We start from the raw sequence: 16,994 nt of genomic DNA, 5'->3' as shown, positions 1-16,994 counted from the left end.
AAAAAGGATGGCGAGTCAAGTTTGTTCCAAAGTATTCAAGTGAGTGGAGGCTTGTGTCTTCCACATTTATTGTTTGTCATTTAAAAAACGTTTTGAGGACAATCAAAATATAAATACCCTCACACATTCACTCACACAGAACATAGACCGTACCCCCAATTTCACTGGGAAAGGGACCCCCACTTTTGTTCACACTTGAATAGTTCTCGGAGGTCTTCATGACCTGAACGCAACATCTAATAGTATGTAGGACTGCCTCGGCTTTACGGAGACAAAACTTGGGCAACTCCAAATAGAAAGGGAGGCAGCTCTTTGCTCGGATCATTGATCAATATAATTTGCTTACTTGCCTGATTATTCACATATGATTCAAACTTTCCCTTTCACGCTTGCTGTGATACTGTGTGGCCATTAGAAGTCGTCTGCAATTTACTTTGTGATCTCAAGCCACACACGCTGACATGTTGAGATGACAAAGTAAATATTGACATGACCATTTAAACGTAATGGGGGAAACTGACTTTCCATGAAGCAAAAAAAAAAACAGTAACAGAGGACCAAAAGACAAATAACCCCCTTATAGGATGCAAACAAAAGGACAGGGTAAAAGGACAGAACTTCGAACCTAGCCACAAGATAGGAAGCAAAAACAAGAGACCTGGTCCAAGAGGGCAAGGGGTGTCTCCATATAGAATGCAAACAAGGCACAGAGGAAAAAGAAGCAAACAATTATAAAAGAAAAAAGAGACAAAAATAAAGGGCCTAAACAAAAGACCAGAACAAGGCAAGAAACTCAATGAAGCGACCCAATCAGTGTATCGATCCAGTGGACACATAAGATGGGCAAAGAAGAGGAAGGACCTAATTAAAAGGACCAAGACAGACCAACATAAACGAGGGAGTTTGACTTGGGGTTAGGGACCAAGATGAAATGACATCGAGGAGCGTAGCCGTAGGCCATGCTGTTGTTTCCATGACAACGCACAGGTGAGATGGCATGGCACACCCTCTTGCTCATCCGACAGTTTGACTGTTCGAGCGGTGTTGAGCCAGCAGGGGGAGGCCTAGCGCTCGTAGAAAACCAACAAAAAGGGAGACCCGGCTGATGTTCCAACCCTGCCTCTCCATTCGTCTGTCCGTCTGTCTGACAGGACGACGCAAAGATGCTCGGTCCTCTGCCTGCCTCTCGACCCCCGTGCGTCATGCTCGGGGGGGCCACAGGGAGACCGGCGGGAGGCGCTGTTGTTAGGAGGCCTTCCCCAGTTCTATCTTCTTCTGAATGACACGCGCCGAGTGGTAGATGAGAGAGTCAATGAGGCCGGCAACTGCGGTGGAGTAAAAAACGAGACTGCTGAGAATTCATCCCCGACGTGAGGTGATGGACTTTGAGACAAACCTGTGAAGACGCCCCCGATGATGGCGCACACTCCGGTCAGGAAGTGAGTGAAAGATCTGAAGGACAATGACAACACAAAATGCATGACTTGGACTCCACGAGTCAAATCACGACGCAGATCATCTGTTGTTGTTTACAGGAGGCGTGTGTGGACACCTACCTGTGTTTCTCTGTGAATTTCACCATCATGGGCGAGAGCTCGTACAAAACAAAAACCCCGGGTAGGCCCTGGTCACCCACCAAGCCATTGGCCACCTTTTCGTGCCTGGTGACTGAAAACTGGTTGGTTTTTACAACCTGCCGACAAGACAAATAGTCCACGTCTGCGTTTCGGCTCAAAATGTTGGCGTAATGAAGCACTTACCTCTCCGTCCGTTTTCAGGTAAATGGTGGGGACGATTTTGACAAAATACTGGTACATCATTGAGGCTGCGGGACAAGAAACACAATTAGATTAACGCATTTACATTCAGTTTAACTGAGACTACGTTACAGTGGTTCTCGAGCTAGGAATGGGGAAGGGGCAATTCGAGCGTGAAGGCTGCACTACTGCAAAGCGCCACAAGACGACGCTGTCTGCATTCCTTTCACGTTTTTGTATCCTTCGAGCTCACTTCCTGTTTCCTTCTTCCTATATCCTGCTATGGAGCTCTGACATAAGGCGTTTAAACGTTGCTGCGCTGAAGTACGTCTGAAATCTTCAACCGAGGAGCGACTGAAGAAGCTAACGTTCATAACATTTTAGTCAAGGTAAAGAACATTTTAGTTTTAGCTCTTAAAAAAACGCATTTCCTTCGCAGGCCACGATACTTTAGCCCGCTAATGCTATTGAGTTAGCACGCGAATGCTATTGCTGGACATTGGCATGTAAGCAGGGTCAAGTCCACTTGTTTTTTTCTGGCGACTTTGTTGTATTGGCTGCAAAAATCATATCTTTTTTTACAAAGTTATCTATTTGACGTCTTGCTGGTCCAGATGCCCGTGGCTGTCGCACCTTACGGTCAGGGCCAGGCCCAGCCCAGCTGTTTCGACCGGGTCAAGATGGGCTTCATGATGGGCTTTGCTGTGGGCATGGCTGCCGGGGCCATGTTCGGTACTTTCTCCTGCCTCAGGTATTACATGAAAATAAAGCCAATGTAATTCTCACTAATGCGAGTAAGCGCTCCTCCAAACAAGTCCTAAACACTCTTTTAATATTGGAGTTAGAATAATAATTTAATATTCAATATCTGAAACGCTTATCCTGACCCTTGCCGATAAACTGACTATTGACTCCTCCGCAGAATTGGTATGCGAGGCCGGGAGCTGATGGGAGGAGTGGGCAAGACCATGATGCAGAGCGGGGGCACGTTCGGCACCTTCATGGCTATTGGGATGGGCATCCGCTGCTGAGGACGACGACTCGGCCCTGCCGTGCAATCCAACAACACTTCTGGGACTTTTGCAACGGCGGCTGCATTTTGGTCCGCTCGACCTTGTCATTGCTTCCATTAAAAACTAACTAAACATGGCAGAGTGCTTAGTAGAGTTTTTGCCCTCTCGCTGAACTGACCTTGTGGCGCCGTCACCTCCGTGCCATCCAGCGGGTTCACGATGCCGGGATAATCTTTCCCGAACGAGAGGTGTTTGATCCAATGGGTCATGTTGATCTAAAGCACAGGTTATCCATATTTAGCAACAAATTCAAATAGATCATAAAGGGTGCAATGCTTTAAGTAGCTTCCTTGCATCATATGAGACTTAAGTTCAGCGATTCACCATTGAAATGTTACATTCTGCGTTCAATCAGTTACTTACGTTGTCCAAGCCGAAACTCTGCAGGTCATGAACTGGGGGGAAGAAGAAAAATCGCATATCAAAATGAATGACTTGGGAACCCTATTTTGAAGAGTTCAACCAGTGCAATCTGTGTGATGACTTAGCAGTGAGGTGCACATGCGGTGGGGATGCAAGCTTCTCTTTTCTTGCAGTGGCCCAGCAAGAGGAAAAAATGGTTGGAGAGGCCACTAGCTAGCATCATAATAGGATTTCACAGAGTTGCCATTGCAAAATCTCCAACTTCTCAAAGACATTTGCACTGCTGTTGCTCTCGTGCGCTTTCATTAGTCTTACATTTTTGACTTGGTACAAAAGCACCTCTACGGCAACTCTTGTGTTCACTACATTTAAATGCATTCGAAAGCATTTCAGTTCAGCATTCACATGCAATTTCTACATAGAATCCATTTTATAGTTCTCATGAAAAGTGTCCAAATTTAAATATTTATAAAGTGAACCAAAAATGTCTGGCTAAACTTTCAACAACATGAATAATATTTGAAAGGGGAGGGGGGGTGTCACTGAGCACCAAACTTTCAAAGGAAGAAAATAGACAGGGTCAGTAGTAGCAGCACTTACAAATAAACAGTCATCTTGTAATAGAGTTACAAAAAAAGGTCTGCAAGGAAAAGATGGACTTACTTTCCACAGAATGCACTGCAGGAAGAAGAGAGAAGAAACACCACATGATGACTTTTGCGCAGACAACACGGCGCAAGTCATGTTTGCGCTCGCTGGGGCTGCACGGCACTCAACGCATGCGTCAAATTGTACTCCAAAAAAGCAACACGGTTCTGCCACAATGACAAATTCATTCGTAATGTGACCGTGCAGCACCAGAGAGAAAAAAAATTGTGGGGGCAAGATGAAGGCTGATGTGCTTCCCGTCTCATCTCCGCTGCAGAGCACCGACGTGTCGCACAAAAAAATGCGTTGGCGTGAAAGCAGGAAAGTACAGAAAGAAAACAAAGGCGGCACCATTTATTGAATTGACTCTCAGCACTTGAGTCAGAATAAAAGGCTGAGTTTGGTTGTCTTTAAATTCAAACTGAGTGGCACCTGCTAGCCTTCACGGTGATTTGAGTTTTCCTACTTTCCTGCACCAATGGGATGAGATGGTGATGAGGGGGAGGGGCTAACACTTTGGTGGTTCTTGATTGCTTTCAGTGTGGAGGCGGCCATTGCACCAGTGCTCCCTCTCACATTCCATTAAGAAGCATTTTTGCTTGTCCAAAGGTGCGAATGGTCTCTTGTCTATATGTGCCCCGGTATGATGGGAGGAGTGAAGGTGGAATTGCTCGGAGGGAGAATGCATACAATCAAAAGTTTCTGAACTGCAAATTCCTGCCAAATCGCCAAAGAATGTCTTCATTTTTTTTTTTTTGTCAGCGATGTCGAGTGAAGCATTGAAAGCTGTCGCTCTTGATGGTGACCAATGCCATTTTTACTATCTGGCCTCATTCAGAGTTCAGAAACCTTTGCGAATTGGTGAGCAGAGAAGGCTGACGGCTGTCCTTACCGTGCACGTGCGACTGCTGAAAACTTTTTCCCGGAGCAAAGTGGAAGTTTCCCGCTACCTGAAAGCCAAAGTTGAAATGAAAGGAGCATGTGCCTCGTCAACGACAAAACCGAATTTGTCAAAATGCTAAAAGCCAAGCACGCTTGCCTTTTCTTCAGGCTCTCCTTCGAAGGAAGTTGAAATTGCGCCTGTATCAGTGTAGTTACCTTGTTGACCTCCAGAACGCCGTACACTTGGCAGCCTTCGTTCTTCTGCTCTTGCATCTTCTGCGTGAAGCCTTCTCGCTTGCACTGCTCAATGGTGTCGGCATTCTTGAAGGCCCAGCCTCGGCGCCGGTACGCCTCACGCACGTCGTCGCAGTTATTGCAGCATCTGGGCGCAAACACCATTCGGGTTTTTTCATAGGAATAGTGCCGAAAGGTCCCCAAATCCAGGCGTTACATAAAATCCTCCTTACTTGAGTTCCTCCGTCTCGGCGCCGTAGCAGCTTTCGCACCGATCCGGGTCTAGCGTGCCGGGGTCAAACGCTTGGCCGTTGTCAGCTTTTCCGAGTTCTAAACAGAAATCCGAGCCGATGTCAAGAGTTTGTCTGGTGAAAAACTGATTCAGTCCATGGCGGAGAGCATCTTACCATGTTTCTCTGCCTCCTTCGTGACAGCTTGGAGGTCTTTGTCCAGCCGCTGCTTGAAGAGGTTGTGCTCCACGTCCAGCTGCTGCTCACCGGCCACATCCATGGCGTCGATGCTGAGATCTGATGGGGGGCATTGCGGACATATGAATCTGCTCGCAGAAATCTTGCTAAAGTGTATTTGAGCGTTAAGTAGTGTAAGAGTGTATTTGTATTTGAGCGAAATTTCAGCATGAACCAAAAAGGCACAAATGAAGCAGAGGTCCCGGAGTATTACTCACAGGCGCAGGGCATGTGAGGGAAGACCACATCAAGGTTGATCTTCAACTTGTCTCCTCGGGACGTGTCCACGTACAGTTCGGGATGCACCTGCCAAACAGGGAATTTGACTCCGGTTGATTTCAGTCTCCGTATTTTAAGTGACTGACAACATATAGGTAACAACATTTAAGTGACGAGAGCATGATGTTAAAAGATGTATCACCGCCATGTAATTTTGACCAATTAGGATCCTGTAAAACCGGTCCTGCAAAGGAATCCTGAACATGCCCAACTAAGACAGCCATCTTGAGCAGCACGACTACCACTCTTACAAAGTCAATAGAACCTCGAAGATGTTAATATTTATCAATTCTCCTGCATGAGAAAAGTCCACTCACCTCTTTGGTGAGATAATACTGCAACTCAGAAATGAAGAGGATTAACATGATAATGCCACTGATGATTGTCACTGTGGAGAGAAACATAATTTGATTAGTGAAATCCTACTTCGGAATTAAAAGACAGCTTTGATACTGGACGACTGCAGTGCCTTTCATTGTGCCATTTCAGTACTCCTCAAAAGAGACAGCTTTAATGAATCTTTTAGGCAATTCGATATCGTTTAAGCAGAGCAGAATGTCGAGTCCTAAATAGGGGGAAAGAAATCAGAACTCTGGATTTATATGGACGGCGTGGTACTTTTCACAGAATAAACATAACATTACTGAGGGAAATGTAGACTTTAATATTCAGCAGCCCCTTTCACACCTGTATCGGTACCTTTCACACAAAGTTAGAACAAGTCTGTAAAATGGTTTATCTATTTGTGACTCCCGCTGTGTATGCGTTTAAACGCAAAGGTTGACGTTGAAAACAATTACTTATAACAAGTTTGACCTGGAGATTAAACGCAACCGGCTAGCCTTGTTGTTAGCCGAACCAGCTAGCGCGGCAAATGACTGTTTCTCTCTCGGTCAAATTGAAGCCTCTCACCGGTCGCGCCGCCCCAAGTCTTCACCCGAAAATCCTCCAGAGTCTTGGGATAGGCGTCAAACTGTTTGAGTTTGTTGAGTGTGTCCATTTTCCGTATCGGAAACCACAAACCACTGACACCGACACAATCGCAGCACTCCGATCACACACATCAGTCCTGGGGCTTCCACTTCCGGGAAAATGGGCAAGACCTGTGTGTGTGGACCAATTAGAGAAGGACGCGTTAACCGCTACCACGCCCCCTAGAATGTTGGTTGCGATCCAACGCCGGCAGACTATAAATGAATGAAAATAAAATAAAATTAAATTAAATTAAATTAAAAAAATAAAGTAAAATAAAATAAAATAAAATGAAAGAAAAACAATTGTTTTAAAATATAGACTATACTATAGCAGACTATAAATAAATTAAAGAAAATACAAGAAAATAAAATTAAAAGAAACCATGATTTCAAAATAACTATCAAATGAAAAACTAGCAAAAATATATATTTTTAAAATTCTGCTTTGTTTAGCTCAGAAAGCAGAGGCACGCACACGCACACAGACGCACACACGCGTGCGCGCGCACACTGATCCAGTGTAGATCAATACGTTTACAGTAGGACTCCAAAATGATCAGGTGTAAACAGTTTAATCATGCTGATCACACAACAGTTAGAAAACATGACAGGTATGTATTATTATTAATTGTGAGTTAAATGGTGATTTGTATATAGAGGGATTAATGGAGAAATGTCATTCTTCAACTTCAACCTCGAGATCATCTCTCCTCAGCTGATCAATGACTTTCATCCCAAGATGAGCCACGGCCGATTGAACCGTTCTTAGTCGGCTTTCTCTGAGGGATCGTCTTAATTTGGCTCGTCGGTTCTGAAACCATATCTAGAGTGTAGAAGGGGGGAAAAAAAAGTAGGTTTTATTTTCTTGCATATTCTGTGTGTGTGTGTGTGCATGTTCCAAACCTGTATACGGTCCTCATCCAAATCCAAGCTCCTGGCCAAATGTTCCCTCAGGTGGATGCCTGGATAAGAGTTTACCTGAAACACTGCTTCCAGAACATTCACCTAGCCCACACACACAAAACACGGTCAAGACAATCCATAATCTACACGCCCAGGCTGCTTACGGGTTCCTTGATTACTTGGCTGCTGGTGTAGGCAGTCCGAGGTCGGCGTCCGACGTACCAGCTGGACGTCAAACTCTGAATGTTCAAGCAGGGAGGATGGTGACCGTGTTCTTGATGGTGAGCTTTGTTCTCCTCGTCGGACTCCGCCTCTGCATGAAAACAGTAAAACCATGTGCTCGTGCATTTGTCGATTAAAATACAATGCATCGGCACGATCTGAAAGTGCTCTAATAAATTCATGAGAAATAACACAAGATGCTTCCAGTCTTTGTTTACACATACACTGTATACATTTTCAGATTAGTTGGGCAGATTAGAATGAAATAAATCTGACCGGACAATAAAAAAAGAAAGAAAAAACGACGTTTCATGACTTCTTAGTTCTCACCATTGTCACTGCCAGAGAAGTCTCCTAAACAGATTGCTGAGCAAATAACAGACTTTCCTGCATTCTGTGTGAAATATTCTGTAGCAGGTTTCTTGGATATCTGTGTAAAACTAGCTTCACCCACCTGCTGTCTGGTCCCAAGGTCTGTGGAGTTTCATGCCTCTTCCTGCTCGTTTGCCCACTAAACCTAAAATGCGCTCGATTGAAAACTTTGCAACGATACTGACCGCTATAAAATCAATGCTATTTTGAGTTCATTGTACATGTTTTCCAAAATATGCAATGCTCTCCTCATGTAAAGCTCTTGGCGACTTGTGTGAGGAACGTGTGAAGAAGCTCTGATGACATGCCTCACGCTTAAATGGAAGGGGAAGGATTTAGTGAGACTGGCTGATGACCAATAACAATGAAGACATGTTTGTTTCCATGTGAATAAGATTCCCCGGGGTTCCGGCTAATCCGGCAAGTGTGTGTGAAAGACAACGCATTTACATTCTTAGTGGGTTTAGTTCAACAAATTATTAGAGCTACAACACGGGGTCAGGGGTCATGCTAATCAGTTCCGTTTTACACGCAGTGACAAGTACATAAATTGTGCTGGAGAGGTTACTTTCACACTATTTGTGTCATTAAAACTGTTTTCTGTATTTCATTAGCTAACGTAGCAGTCTATGTTGCTTAGTACTCTTGTCAAAAACGCACAAACATGCAGCACACTCGCCAGATTCAAGTCCAAGTTGCTCAATATTGACTCAATTCGAGAGTCCCATTGAAATGAACAAAAAATAGGAGGTAGAATTTACAAAACAAAATAGTCAGAGCAGTTAACATTGCTTAATGGAAGCAACACGCCGACGCAATTCAAATCAGCTAACGAGTTCAGCGTTAATGACAGCCAATACGAGCGATCCAGTGCTAATGCTATTAGGCTAATCTGCACGACGTTGTCATGCAGATGAAGTCTCGTAGCATGTGAATGCAGGATGAAGCAGCGGGGAGGCAAAGAATCTTTCAGGAGAAAATTGGTTTCTAATGAAGGCCCAGAGCAGCTTTAAACCAACAGGCACACTTGTTTATTTGATCCTCACTGCCAGTAAAGAATGCCGGGATGGACAAATAGAGGAGCAGGGAAGGCCCACTCGGTAACCTTTAATGAATTTAATAAGTAAGGTTTCAAAACAGGATAGAAGTTTATATGCAGCTTTCAAAATATGGCTTCTTGCCATATGTTGAACAACTTTAGGGTTTCAAGCTAGAGTTTAGGTTTTAATTTATGGTTTCCAGGCTTGGTTAGGGCTTGAAAATATGGCTTCAAGTCAGGTAATGAAAAGATGATTTGTAGGCAAGGTGAGGCTTAGGTTTTAAATCAAGTTTACCAGACTAGGTTCAGGTTTCAAATTAGGGGTTATAGGCTGGGTTAAAACATGCATATTATACATTTTAGTAGAGGGAGCAGTCAACATCCGATCACTTTTTTATTATTAAAATAACAAAACAGTAGAAACATTTTGAGTAGAAGTACAAAAAGGTAGAAAAGTGGAAGGTTATTTTGTTGTTAACTCTCCACTCCATGTTTGTCAAAGTTTCTCATAATGACGCCGAGCTCCAGCTTCACGATGCCCATGGTCTCGGTGTGAAGTCTGTATCTGTCCGCCCCGCTGTAGATGATGTCCGGGCTGCGTAGTTGCGGGCCTCCGCCGACGAACATTCGTGACAGCTGCTCCCACCACGAACCGAGTGGCCTCCAAGTGCCACAGCTGATTCTGTGATGCCCGGGGCTGGAGGGGACGTGACAGTAGCCGTATCCGAGTAGCTGGCAGCGGCCGAACGAGTCCTGGTGCCACACCTGGAGGTGAAGCTTGGGCCAGCCTTGGAGCCCCTTGGTTGCGTAATGGACGTCGATGGGGTGGCTCCAGTACGCCATGTCTCCCGTCTGGGGGTCGTCCACCTGAGTCTGGCCCTGCTTGGAGCCCGAGAGGAGACGCCACGCTCCTCCCGTATGAAATCCCCATTTGCAAAAGAGGCTATTGTGGGGGAAACCGGCGGCTCCGACGAGCTGGCCGATGATATGAAGCTCCGCCATTTCACCAAAAAGACGCTTGTAGCTATTAGCTTAGCATAGCAGCTTATATCTCCATGGCAACCATTAATGTTCCCCCTCTTTGTATTCTGTCAGGCGAATTTACTTCACTTAGATAAAGCCCCCAGATGCACAAGAAACAAATTTGTGCAACATATGACGCTGATAGGAAGAGTGAATTTGTCGTTATGTAAGATAATTTTGCAGTAGACTAGTGTGAAGAAGGAATAGCTTTCCTATAAGACAAGAGGGATGATGAATTTTTGTGCTTCACGCGAAGGCAATTCCATTTTAACTGCAGCGCCATCTCTGGGAGTTTGACAAATTACATTCAGTCTCTATTGATAATTAGTCCCGTCATAAATTATCTCTAGTCGCTATTTAGTGAAGGGCTGCCTTGTGCTTGGCAGCGATCAAAACGGGAAGGATAAAAAACAAAAATCAAACAGTATAAATTTTTAATTTGACCATAAAATAACAAAATGGCTGGATAAACGTTTTCTTAAATCCTACAACTAATATAGCCCCGCATTACATTGTATAAATATTTATTCTAACATATGTTGAAATAACAGCGGTTGATTAAAAGAAGTTAGCTGTACCATGTGACATCTGTACAAAAAAGAAAAAGGCGTCCCCTCTTAAAGAGTGCTATTTCAGCTGCCGCTGTTGTTGTTGATTTCCATCCTGGCGACCAGTTCGGTCACGAGCTGCTGCAGCGTGTGCGAGCGCTGCCGGCCCACCTCCAGAACCCCCTGGTGGTCCACACTTTCTGGGTCCTCATAGCTCTTTACCACCTGATGCAAACACAGAGTCAACTTAAAAAAGCATCTCATTTAGAATGCTTTTCGTTCCGTAGAATCTCAAAGTGATGAAGGTAAATCGTTAAAAAAAAATAAAATAGACTGGGCTCATTTGTGTGTGTTTACCTTGTTGGTGATAAGAGATAGGCCGAAGACCCTTAAGCCGCAGTGGGTCGCAATGACGACCTCGGGGGCAGTACTCATGCCTGGAAACACCAGTTTGTTGAGGTGCACGTGAAATATAAATCGGTTATATAAAAATCAAACAAAACGTGTGCCATACCGACAGCGTCCACACCCAGTCGATGCAGCAGTCTGGCCTCAGCGATGGATTCAAAAGTGGGTCCCCCGACCATGGCGTACACCCCCTCCTGCGTGAGGTTGCCCACGCCAATCTGCTTCGCAATCTCAATGGCCAGGGAGCGCAGACCTTTGTCGTAGCATCCCGACATAGCCGGGAAGCGCGGCCCGAACCTGCAAACACGGCAAAAGCTTCAGCGAGAAAACAACCAGGACGGAATTCATCCGCACGCGTCCGCCTCACTTGTCGTCGTTGGGTCCGTTGAGAGGGTTCAGACCCACCAAGCCGGGGAAGTTGATGTGGTCCTTGATGATCATGATGTCACCGGGTCGCAGGCCATCAGCCAACGAGCCGGCGGCATTGGTCACGATTAAGGTCTCCACGCCCAGCAGCTTGAAGACTCGCACCGGAAAGGTGGTCTGAAAGGTGGCACGTTAGAGGGGTGCGTGTAGATTTTACATAATGTTGGTGGTTGGAGCACTTGAGGACAAATAGTTTTAAAATGGGCATGTGACCACATACATACAAGCCTTCTTGAACATCTGCCCTTCAAAAGAATGTATGATATGATAAGCAACCTCCCCCTTGGTTTGGAAGGAACGAGGAGAAGCTCCAGAACATCACGACGGCAAGATGCAAGTTAGGCTGCGGTGCGTGTAGCGTGTTACCTTGCATAGCGAATGTCCCTCATACATGTGGAATCGACCCTGCATGCACACGCACGTTTTCCCCTTCATCTCCCCGAAAACCAGCCGGCCGGCGTGACCTTGAACTAGAGGGCGACATCGTCAAAGAACATCCCAGTTCCAAATTCACCGCCCGAGTTGGGGAGTTTACCTGTGCTCTGCGGGAAACCTGGAATGTCGGTGTAAGGGAAGGAATCTTGGCATTTGAGGGCGTCGGCCAACATGCCCAAGCCCGAGCCGCAGATGATGGCCACTTGGGGGCGATGTTTGGTGTGAGACTTCAGCCACTCCGCCGATTTCTGGTATTCATCGTGGCTAACATGGACACAAATGCCGAGGGGGTTTCGATTATGTTTCTAACCTCGCATATATCTTTTCTTATGTCATGATTGTTTTTATCATTTCCCGTGTGCGTCCTGGGCTAGCCGTGGCATTTCCTTCTAGCCGTGCCGTGAGCGCGGGTCACAAGGTGAGCATCACGGGAGCGTTGGCGGGAAATGTGTCCGCATGTGAGCTACCGTTTGACTTTTTGTCTCTTGGGGCGCACTCTCTCTCTCCCGTGTCCGCCTTGTGATAACACGTGGCCAAAAATGGGAAAAATGTGAATCCCACATTTCATTTCTACATCAAATGCCCTTCAAAAGTTGTCGTACCAACAGTTGATAATCTGAACATCTTATCCTCATGAGGGTGGAGGGCATGCTGCTTACATTAGAGATTTAATTTGAAAATATCCCAATCTTAAAAGTCTGTTTTGAAAAGCCAAAACTTGGTCTGGGACCCCATTTTGACACAGCAACCTTGTCTTGAACACCAACCTTAATTTAGAAACCCCCACACTGGCTTTAAGGCAAAAACGAAATCTAAAGTTGGCCTTGAAATCCTACCTTGAACCCCAAACCCAGGCTGGAAAATCTCATTTCCGCTTAGAATCTCAATTTAAATGCTGAAATATTGAATATTTAAAACAGTGCTTCAACTGTTAGGAAAAGTTGAACAACAGCACCTTCTTATATTGCACAAGATGATTTGCAAAAAAACTCAATGATGAAGATGATGTTGAAAGACATGATGTAGAAAAAAATTAACTTTTTTCTTACCTGATATGGTCTTTGCTGTGCATGATGGATGCCGCTTGACTGGCGTGTGTGTGTGTGTGTATGGTGTGTGAGGCTGGTTCCCATCAGCAGCCATATAAACAGGTCGCATTCTTCTGATTGGCCAACAAGATGGCCATTCATCAGCGGCAACCAATGAATGAAGGCGTTGTTTGTGCATGTGGATTCCTATCTAAACAAGAATGTGGGGGGGTGTTGTAGTTTTACTACAGAAATAATCACTTAACTCTCACAGTCACACAAGTGAATGAGAAGGATCTTAATAGTACTTATCAAGTGCTAAATCAATATTCAATGCAGTAGAGCGACCAAGGAAATCTGATTTGTTTCATAACTTGCTCGTGAAAGAAGAAAAATAATTATCACCAGATCCATTTTCTTAATTTTCTTATTTAGGCTAGCTTGTGAGCAGGCCTCCATCTCCGGCTAGCAAAAAAACAGAGCTCTTTTTGGTAACCACGAGGATCAGCAGCGTTGGCATGGTTAACGAGAAGCAACTGGGATGAAATTGCACCCGTCTCATGACCTCTAACACGCTAACTCACTGCACATGCTGCTGTGATCAGCTGACCTGACGCCGTGATGACCTCAAACGTGACTGACAAAGAAAACACAGCAATGTCAATCCCATTCAACCCACGTTGAATTAGACGCTCATTTTCACTATTGAGTGTGTAATTGTAACAATGTGTGATAATTGTGTTTGATATACTCGAAGAAGTGCAGCATTGTCGTCAGGCCGCAAGGAAAGCACATTAGCGGCTTAATGAGCAGAGCACTGCAGGCGGTTACGAGGAAATTAAAGGCATCGCCTCAGGGAGGAAAAAAAATGAGAGAAAAGATGAAGAGGAAGCACATGTTTGAAATTTAAGGATCACGGGCTAGGTTTATGTCAATGGAAAGCGCAAGGCTTCTTAGTGTGCATCCTTAACAATGTCAAGGTCACGTCAATAATGTGTCTTTTTCATACAATGTCACCAATAAATACATCAATAATTAAAATGTAGCCATTTTGTTCCTACACTCCCATCATTTCAAGCAAAAGCTGCATTTAAGGTAAAAACATTTTGTGTCTCTGCGATAATAATAATAAAAAAAAAGGGCTTGTTGACCTTGAATTAGTTAGGCTCCATTTTAAATGATTCGTATTTGGGCCACAATGCAAACAATGTCAACTATGTGTGCCAGTCAGACAGTGAGGCATTCAGTCTTACGTCAAAGCATCATTATAACCTGATATCCTCATTTTGTCCTTACGTGACCAATCAGTCAAAATTCCACAACTTAAAATCCAAATTTAAAACCCTAAATCTCGTTCAAGACACTTTTTTTTGAAGAATAAATTCAAACGAAGGTTTTTAAGTATTTTCCTTCAGTGATTAAATCTGTTGTGTTGCCTTCAGTGCCCCTCGTTAATAGGAAAAACAAAACACAATGTTTGTAAACGCCTTAAGAAGGGTTTGACTTTGCAAATCTCATTGTTATCACGTCAAACGAAGTTGATGGTCAGAAGTGGCCAAAAGTAAGAAATCAAGCTTTTAACGCCCTCTGGTGGTCGTGGTTGGTATTGCTCTCGCACCACCCCCACCAAAAAATCTACTTTGCAGCAAGACAATGTTTTGAATTAGACATAAGCATTTTAATTTGTAGATAAAATAATGCATTAATGTGAACTAAAACTGTGAATTTATTTTGTAAAATTGGTCATTTTAGTATTTTTCAATTTGTTTTCCTTTTTCTATAGCATTTGTCAAAGTTCTAGAACGCCACAATAACTTTTTGTGAACACGCTGCTGCCATAATGACTGGGCCATCCAAGACCTTTGACCTTTTGGGACAAATTTTTTAGTTTTGTTCAATCTGGGAGCAATTTTTGCAATGTTCAAAATCAATGTGGTCATTTTACCGTCTTTGCCCAAATTTTCCATTTTTGTCTAGCTCTTCAAAGTTCCCACAGTTTTGATTAAATTGATTTTCTCCTCAAAATTATTAAAGTGAAGCAAAAGGAACATTTTCAAGGCAATTATTAAACGAACAAACCTACCCACTTAATAACCTGGTTGGGGCAATTAAATGTCACAATGCTAGTGTTATTTTAGCATATGACAAACTACATCCAAAAATATTATGGCGGCTAACTAACGAGCTATTATGACACAGTGTTACTTATTGAAGTCTTGCCGACACACACACACACACATACACGTGAATGGAATGAGTCAATACTGTAACTCTTCTGCAATCACAGGCTGACTTCATCCTTCAACCAGCCCCGTGTGTGTGTGTGTGTGTGTGAGGGAGCATGTGTGTGTTGGTCAGCGTTGCGTGTTGATTGCACATCGTTACGACAGAAAGCAGCCTGATGGTGATGGAGGGAGCCAGTGTGTGTGTTTTATTTTGTTTTGTTTGTTTCAGTGGGAGATGAAGAGTGTGTGCGTGCGTGTGTGTGTGTGTGTGTGAGTGAAGGCTATTGCCAAAAGTTGCATTTGATGGGCAGGAGAGCAATCAAAGAATGGAAACACACACACACACACACACACACACAAATGATGCATTAATTAAATGTACGTATTTTATATTTCTGTGTTGATGAACATTTTTGTGTTCAACTGCAACACGCACGCAGAGAGTCTCGTCTTATATCACTTTTGCGTCATCCATGATGACCTCTGTTTGTGGGTATTAACACACACACACACATTCACAGACACACACACACAGTGGGCTGTCTCGGATTGTCTCTGTGATGAAACCGGCAGTAACTGTTGAAATGTCACCTCCATCCTCGGTGACATAGCGTGTGCGTGCGTGTGCACGTGTGCAACCTTTGACCCTCGAGCAATGTCGATCAACACTGCTGTCATGAGCAGAATCTTTAGTACAGGCGGCCATTTTTTTTTTAGGATTCCCATGAGAGCAGATCCAACAACAGGAGAGGAAATGATGATGAGAAGACTTCCTGTTAGTTTTCTGGGAGACTTTCTCTACTCATAAAAGACACAAAGTGGATGTTGCTAAGCCAAACTTCACAGTCCAGCTGTTGCGTCAAGATGATTCAGTGGTTAAAAAAAAGCCAGCAGTGACACGCGTGGCCTCGATCCCGTCGCAAATAACAAACAGCGTTTGGCAATCATGTGCAATAATGTCAGCCTGATGCTCCGTTGCTGGAGTCTTGCAATGTCGCCACTTCGGGCTTGATTGAAAAGACTCCAGCCAGCGAGCGAGCGAGCAAGCTGGCGTCAGTCTTGACACGTCTCCCCAGGTAGGTTGCATCAGTCCCTCCTTCGTTACGTCCGCTGCCGCTAAAGACTCATTAAGGAAGCGGTCTTGTCCCCATCCTCGCAGCAGGCCAGCCGACCTCCGATTGACGCTGATTGAATGCATTATACACAAATGATTTAATGATCGCCTAATTAGGTCAGAACGTGCCGCTCCATCACAATACTTGGATGTGACAGAGCTGATTGGTTCTAATTAACAAACCATTCATCCAATTAAATGACAGTTCACACCAATTATGATATCTTGGGACTTTTGTTTGAATCTGCTTTGAATCTAAAAAACAGTTGGTTGCAGTTGGAACAGGTTCCCCCCCCCCCCCCCCGGTTAGTCTTTCAAATATTTGGCCTAAATACATCAAATTCATGATATTATTGATTCTATTTAGCCTGATGGGGCAGCCAATGAGACGCCTCCGTTCGACCGTTTTGGAGGCACGTGCATGCACTTCCATGAACAATTTGCTCAGAGGTTTATTTTATCTCGTGTGCAGTCCAAGGCCTCTCTCAGAGCTGCCAGTGGGGAGGGGGGGGTTCTCCAGGGCGGGATGCCCTGGAGCTACGCAGACGAGAGAGCGCACGGCAGGAAGTAGATT

At 44.5% G+C, this 16,994-nt stretch overlaps 4 protein-coding genes and 1 pseudogene across 5 annotated transcripts; 1 reads left to right on the top strand and 4 right to left on the bottom strand.

Annotated features, from left to right (window-relative positions):
- Positions 1-34: 34 nt before the first annotated feature.
- ergic3 (ERGIC and golgi 3) lies at positions 35-6,813 on the bottom strand. 2 transcript variants are annotated; one of them, XM_088389493.1, is made up of 14 exons: positions 6,616-6,813; positions 6,021-6,091; positions 5,643-5,730; positions 5,365-5,484; positions 5,191-5,287; positions 4,940-5,105; positions 4,734-4,791; positions 3,857-3,871; positions 3,194-3,225; positions 2,949-3,045; positions 1,761-1,825; positions 1,557-1,693; positions 1,397-1,452; positions 35-1,325 (listed from the first exon to the last, which is right to left on the bottom strand). In XM_088389493.1, exons 1-14 carry the CDS (start codon positions 6,701-6,703, stop codon positions 1,246-1,248), a joined length of 1,170 nt encoding a protein of 389 aa, XP_088245619.1. In that variant the 5' UTR covers positions 6,704-6,813; the 3' UTR covers positions 35-1,245. The 2 variants fall into 2 exon arrangements, with proteins under 2 accessions (XP_088245619.1, XP_088245620.1); XM_088389494.1 differs by lacking the exon at positions 3,857-3,871.
- Positions 1,979-2,906, top strand: romo1 (reactive oxygen species modulator 1). Its single transcript, XM_088389498.1, has 3 exons — positions 1,979-2,146; positions 2,372-2,508; positions 2,680-2,906. Exons 2-3 carry the CDS (start codon positions 2,372-2,374, stop codon positions 2,786-2,788), a joined length of 246 nt encoding a protein of 81 aa, XP_088245624.1. The 5' UTR covers positions 1,979-2,146; the 3' UTR covers positions 2,789-2,906.
- Positions 6,814-7,261: 448 nt separating the features above from the next.
- hesx1 (HESX homeobox 1) lies at positions 7,262-8,290 on the bottom strand. The gene is made up of 4 exons (XM_088389637.1): positions 8,257-8,290; positions 7,760-7,893; positions 7,581-7,682; positions 7,262-7,500 (listed from the first exon to the last, which is right to left on the bottom strand). The coding sequence occupies exons 1-4, from the start codon at positions 8,288-8,290 to the stop codon at positions 7,354-7,356; spliced, it is 417 nt and encodes a 138-aa protein (XP_088245763.1). The 3' UTR covers positions 7,262-7,353.
- Positions 8,291-9,588: 1,298 nt separating this feature from the next.
- On the bottom strand, positions 9,589-10,275 carry LOC148391224 (B9 domain-containing protein 2 pseudogene; annotated as a pseudogene).
- A 378-nt stretch (positions 10,276-10,653) lies between these two features.
- LOC148391223 (purine nucleoside phosphorylase-like) lies at positions 10,654-13,260 on the bottom strand. The gene is made up of 7 exons (XM_088389660.1): positions 13,103-13,260; positions 12,154-12,317; positions 11,985-12,088; positions 11,560-11,735; positions 11,299-11,489; positions 11,142-11,221; positions 10,654-11,009 (listed from the first exon to the last, which is right to left on the bottom strand). The coding sequence occupies exons 1-7, from the start codon at positions 13,123-13,125 to the stop codon at positions 10,869-10,871; spliced, it is 879 nt and encodes a 292-aa protein (XP_088245786.1). The 5' UTR covers positions 13,126-13,260; the 3' UTR covers positions 10,654-10,868.
- Between the last annotated feature and the right edge of the window lie 3,734 nt (positions 13,261-16,994).

Source organism: Syngnathus floridae, chromosome 11 (genome assembly GCF_059516105.1).
Source record: "Syngnathus floridae isolate MCC-2025c chromosome 11, RoL_Sflo_1.0, whole genome shotgun sequence".
Classification (NCBI taxonomy): Eukaryota; Metazoa; Chordata; class Actinopteri; order Syngnathiformes; family Syngnathidae; genus Syngnathus; species Syngnathus floridae.
Note: the sequence above shows the minus strand (reverse complement) of the source record. Positions and strands in the feature narration are given on the sequence as shown.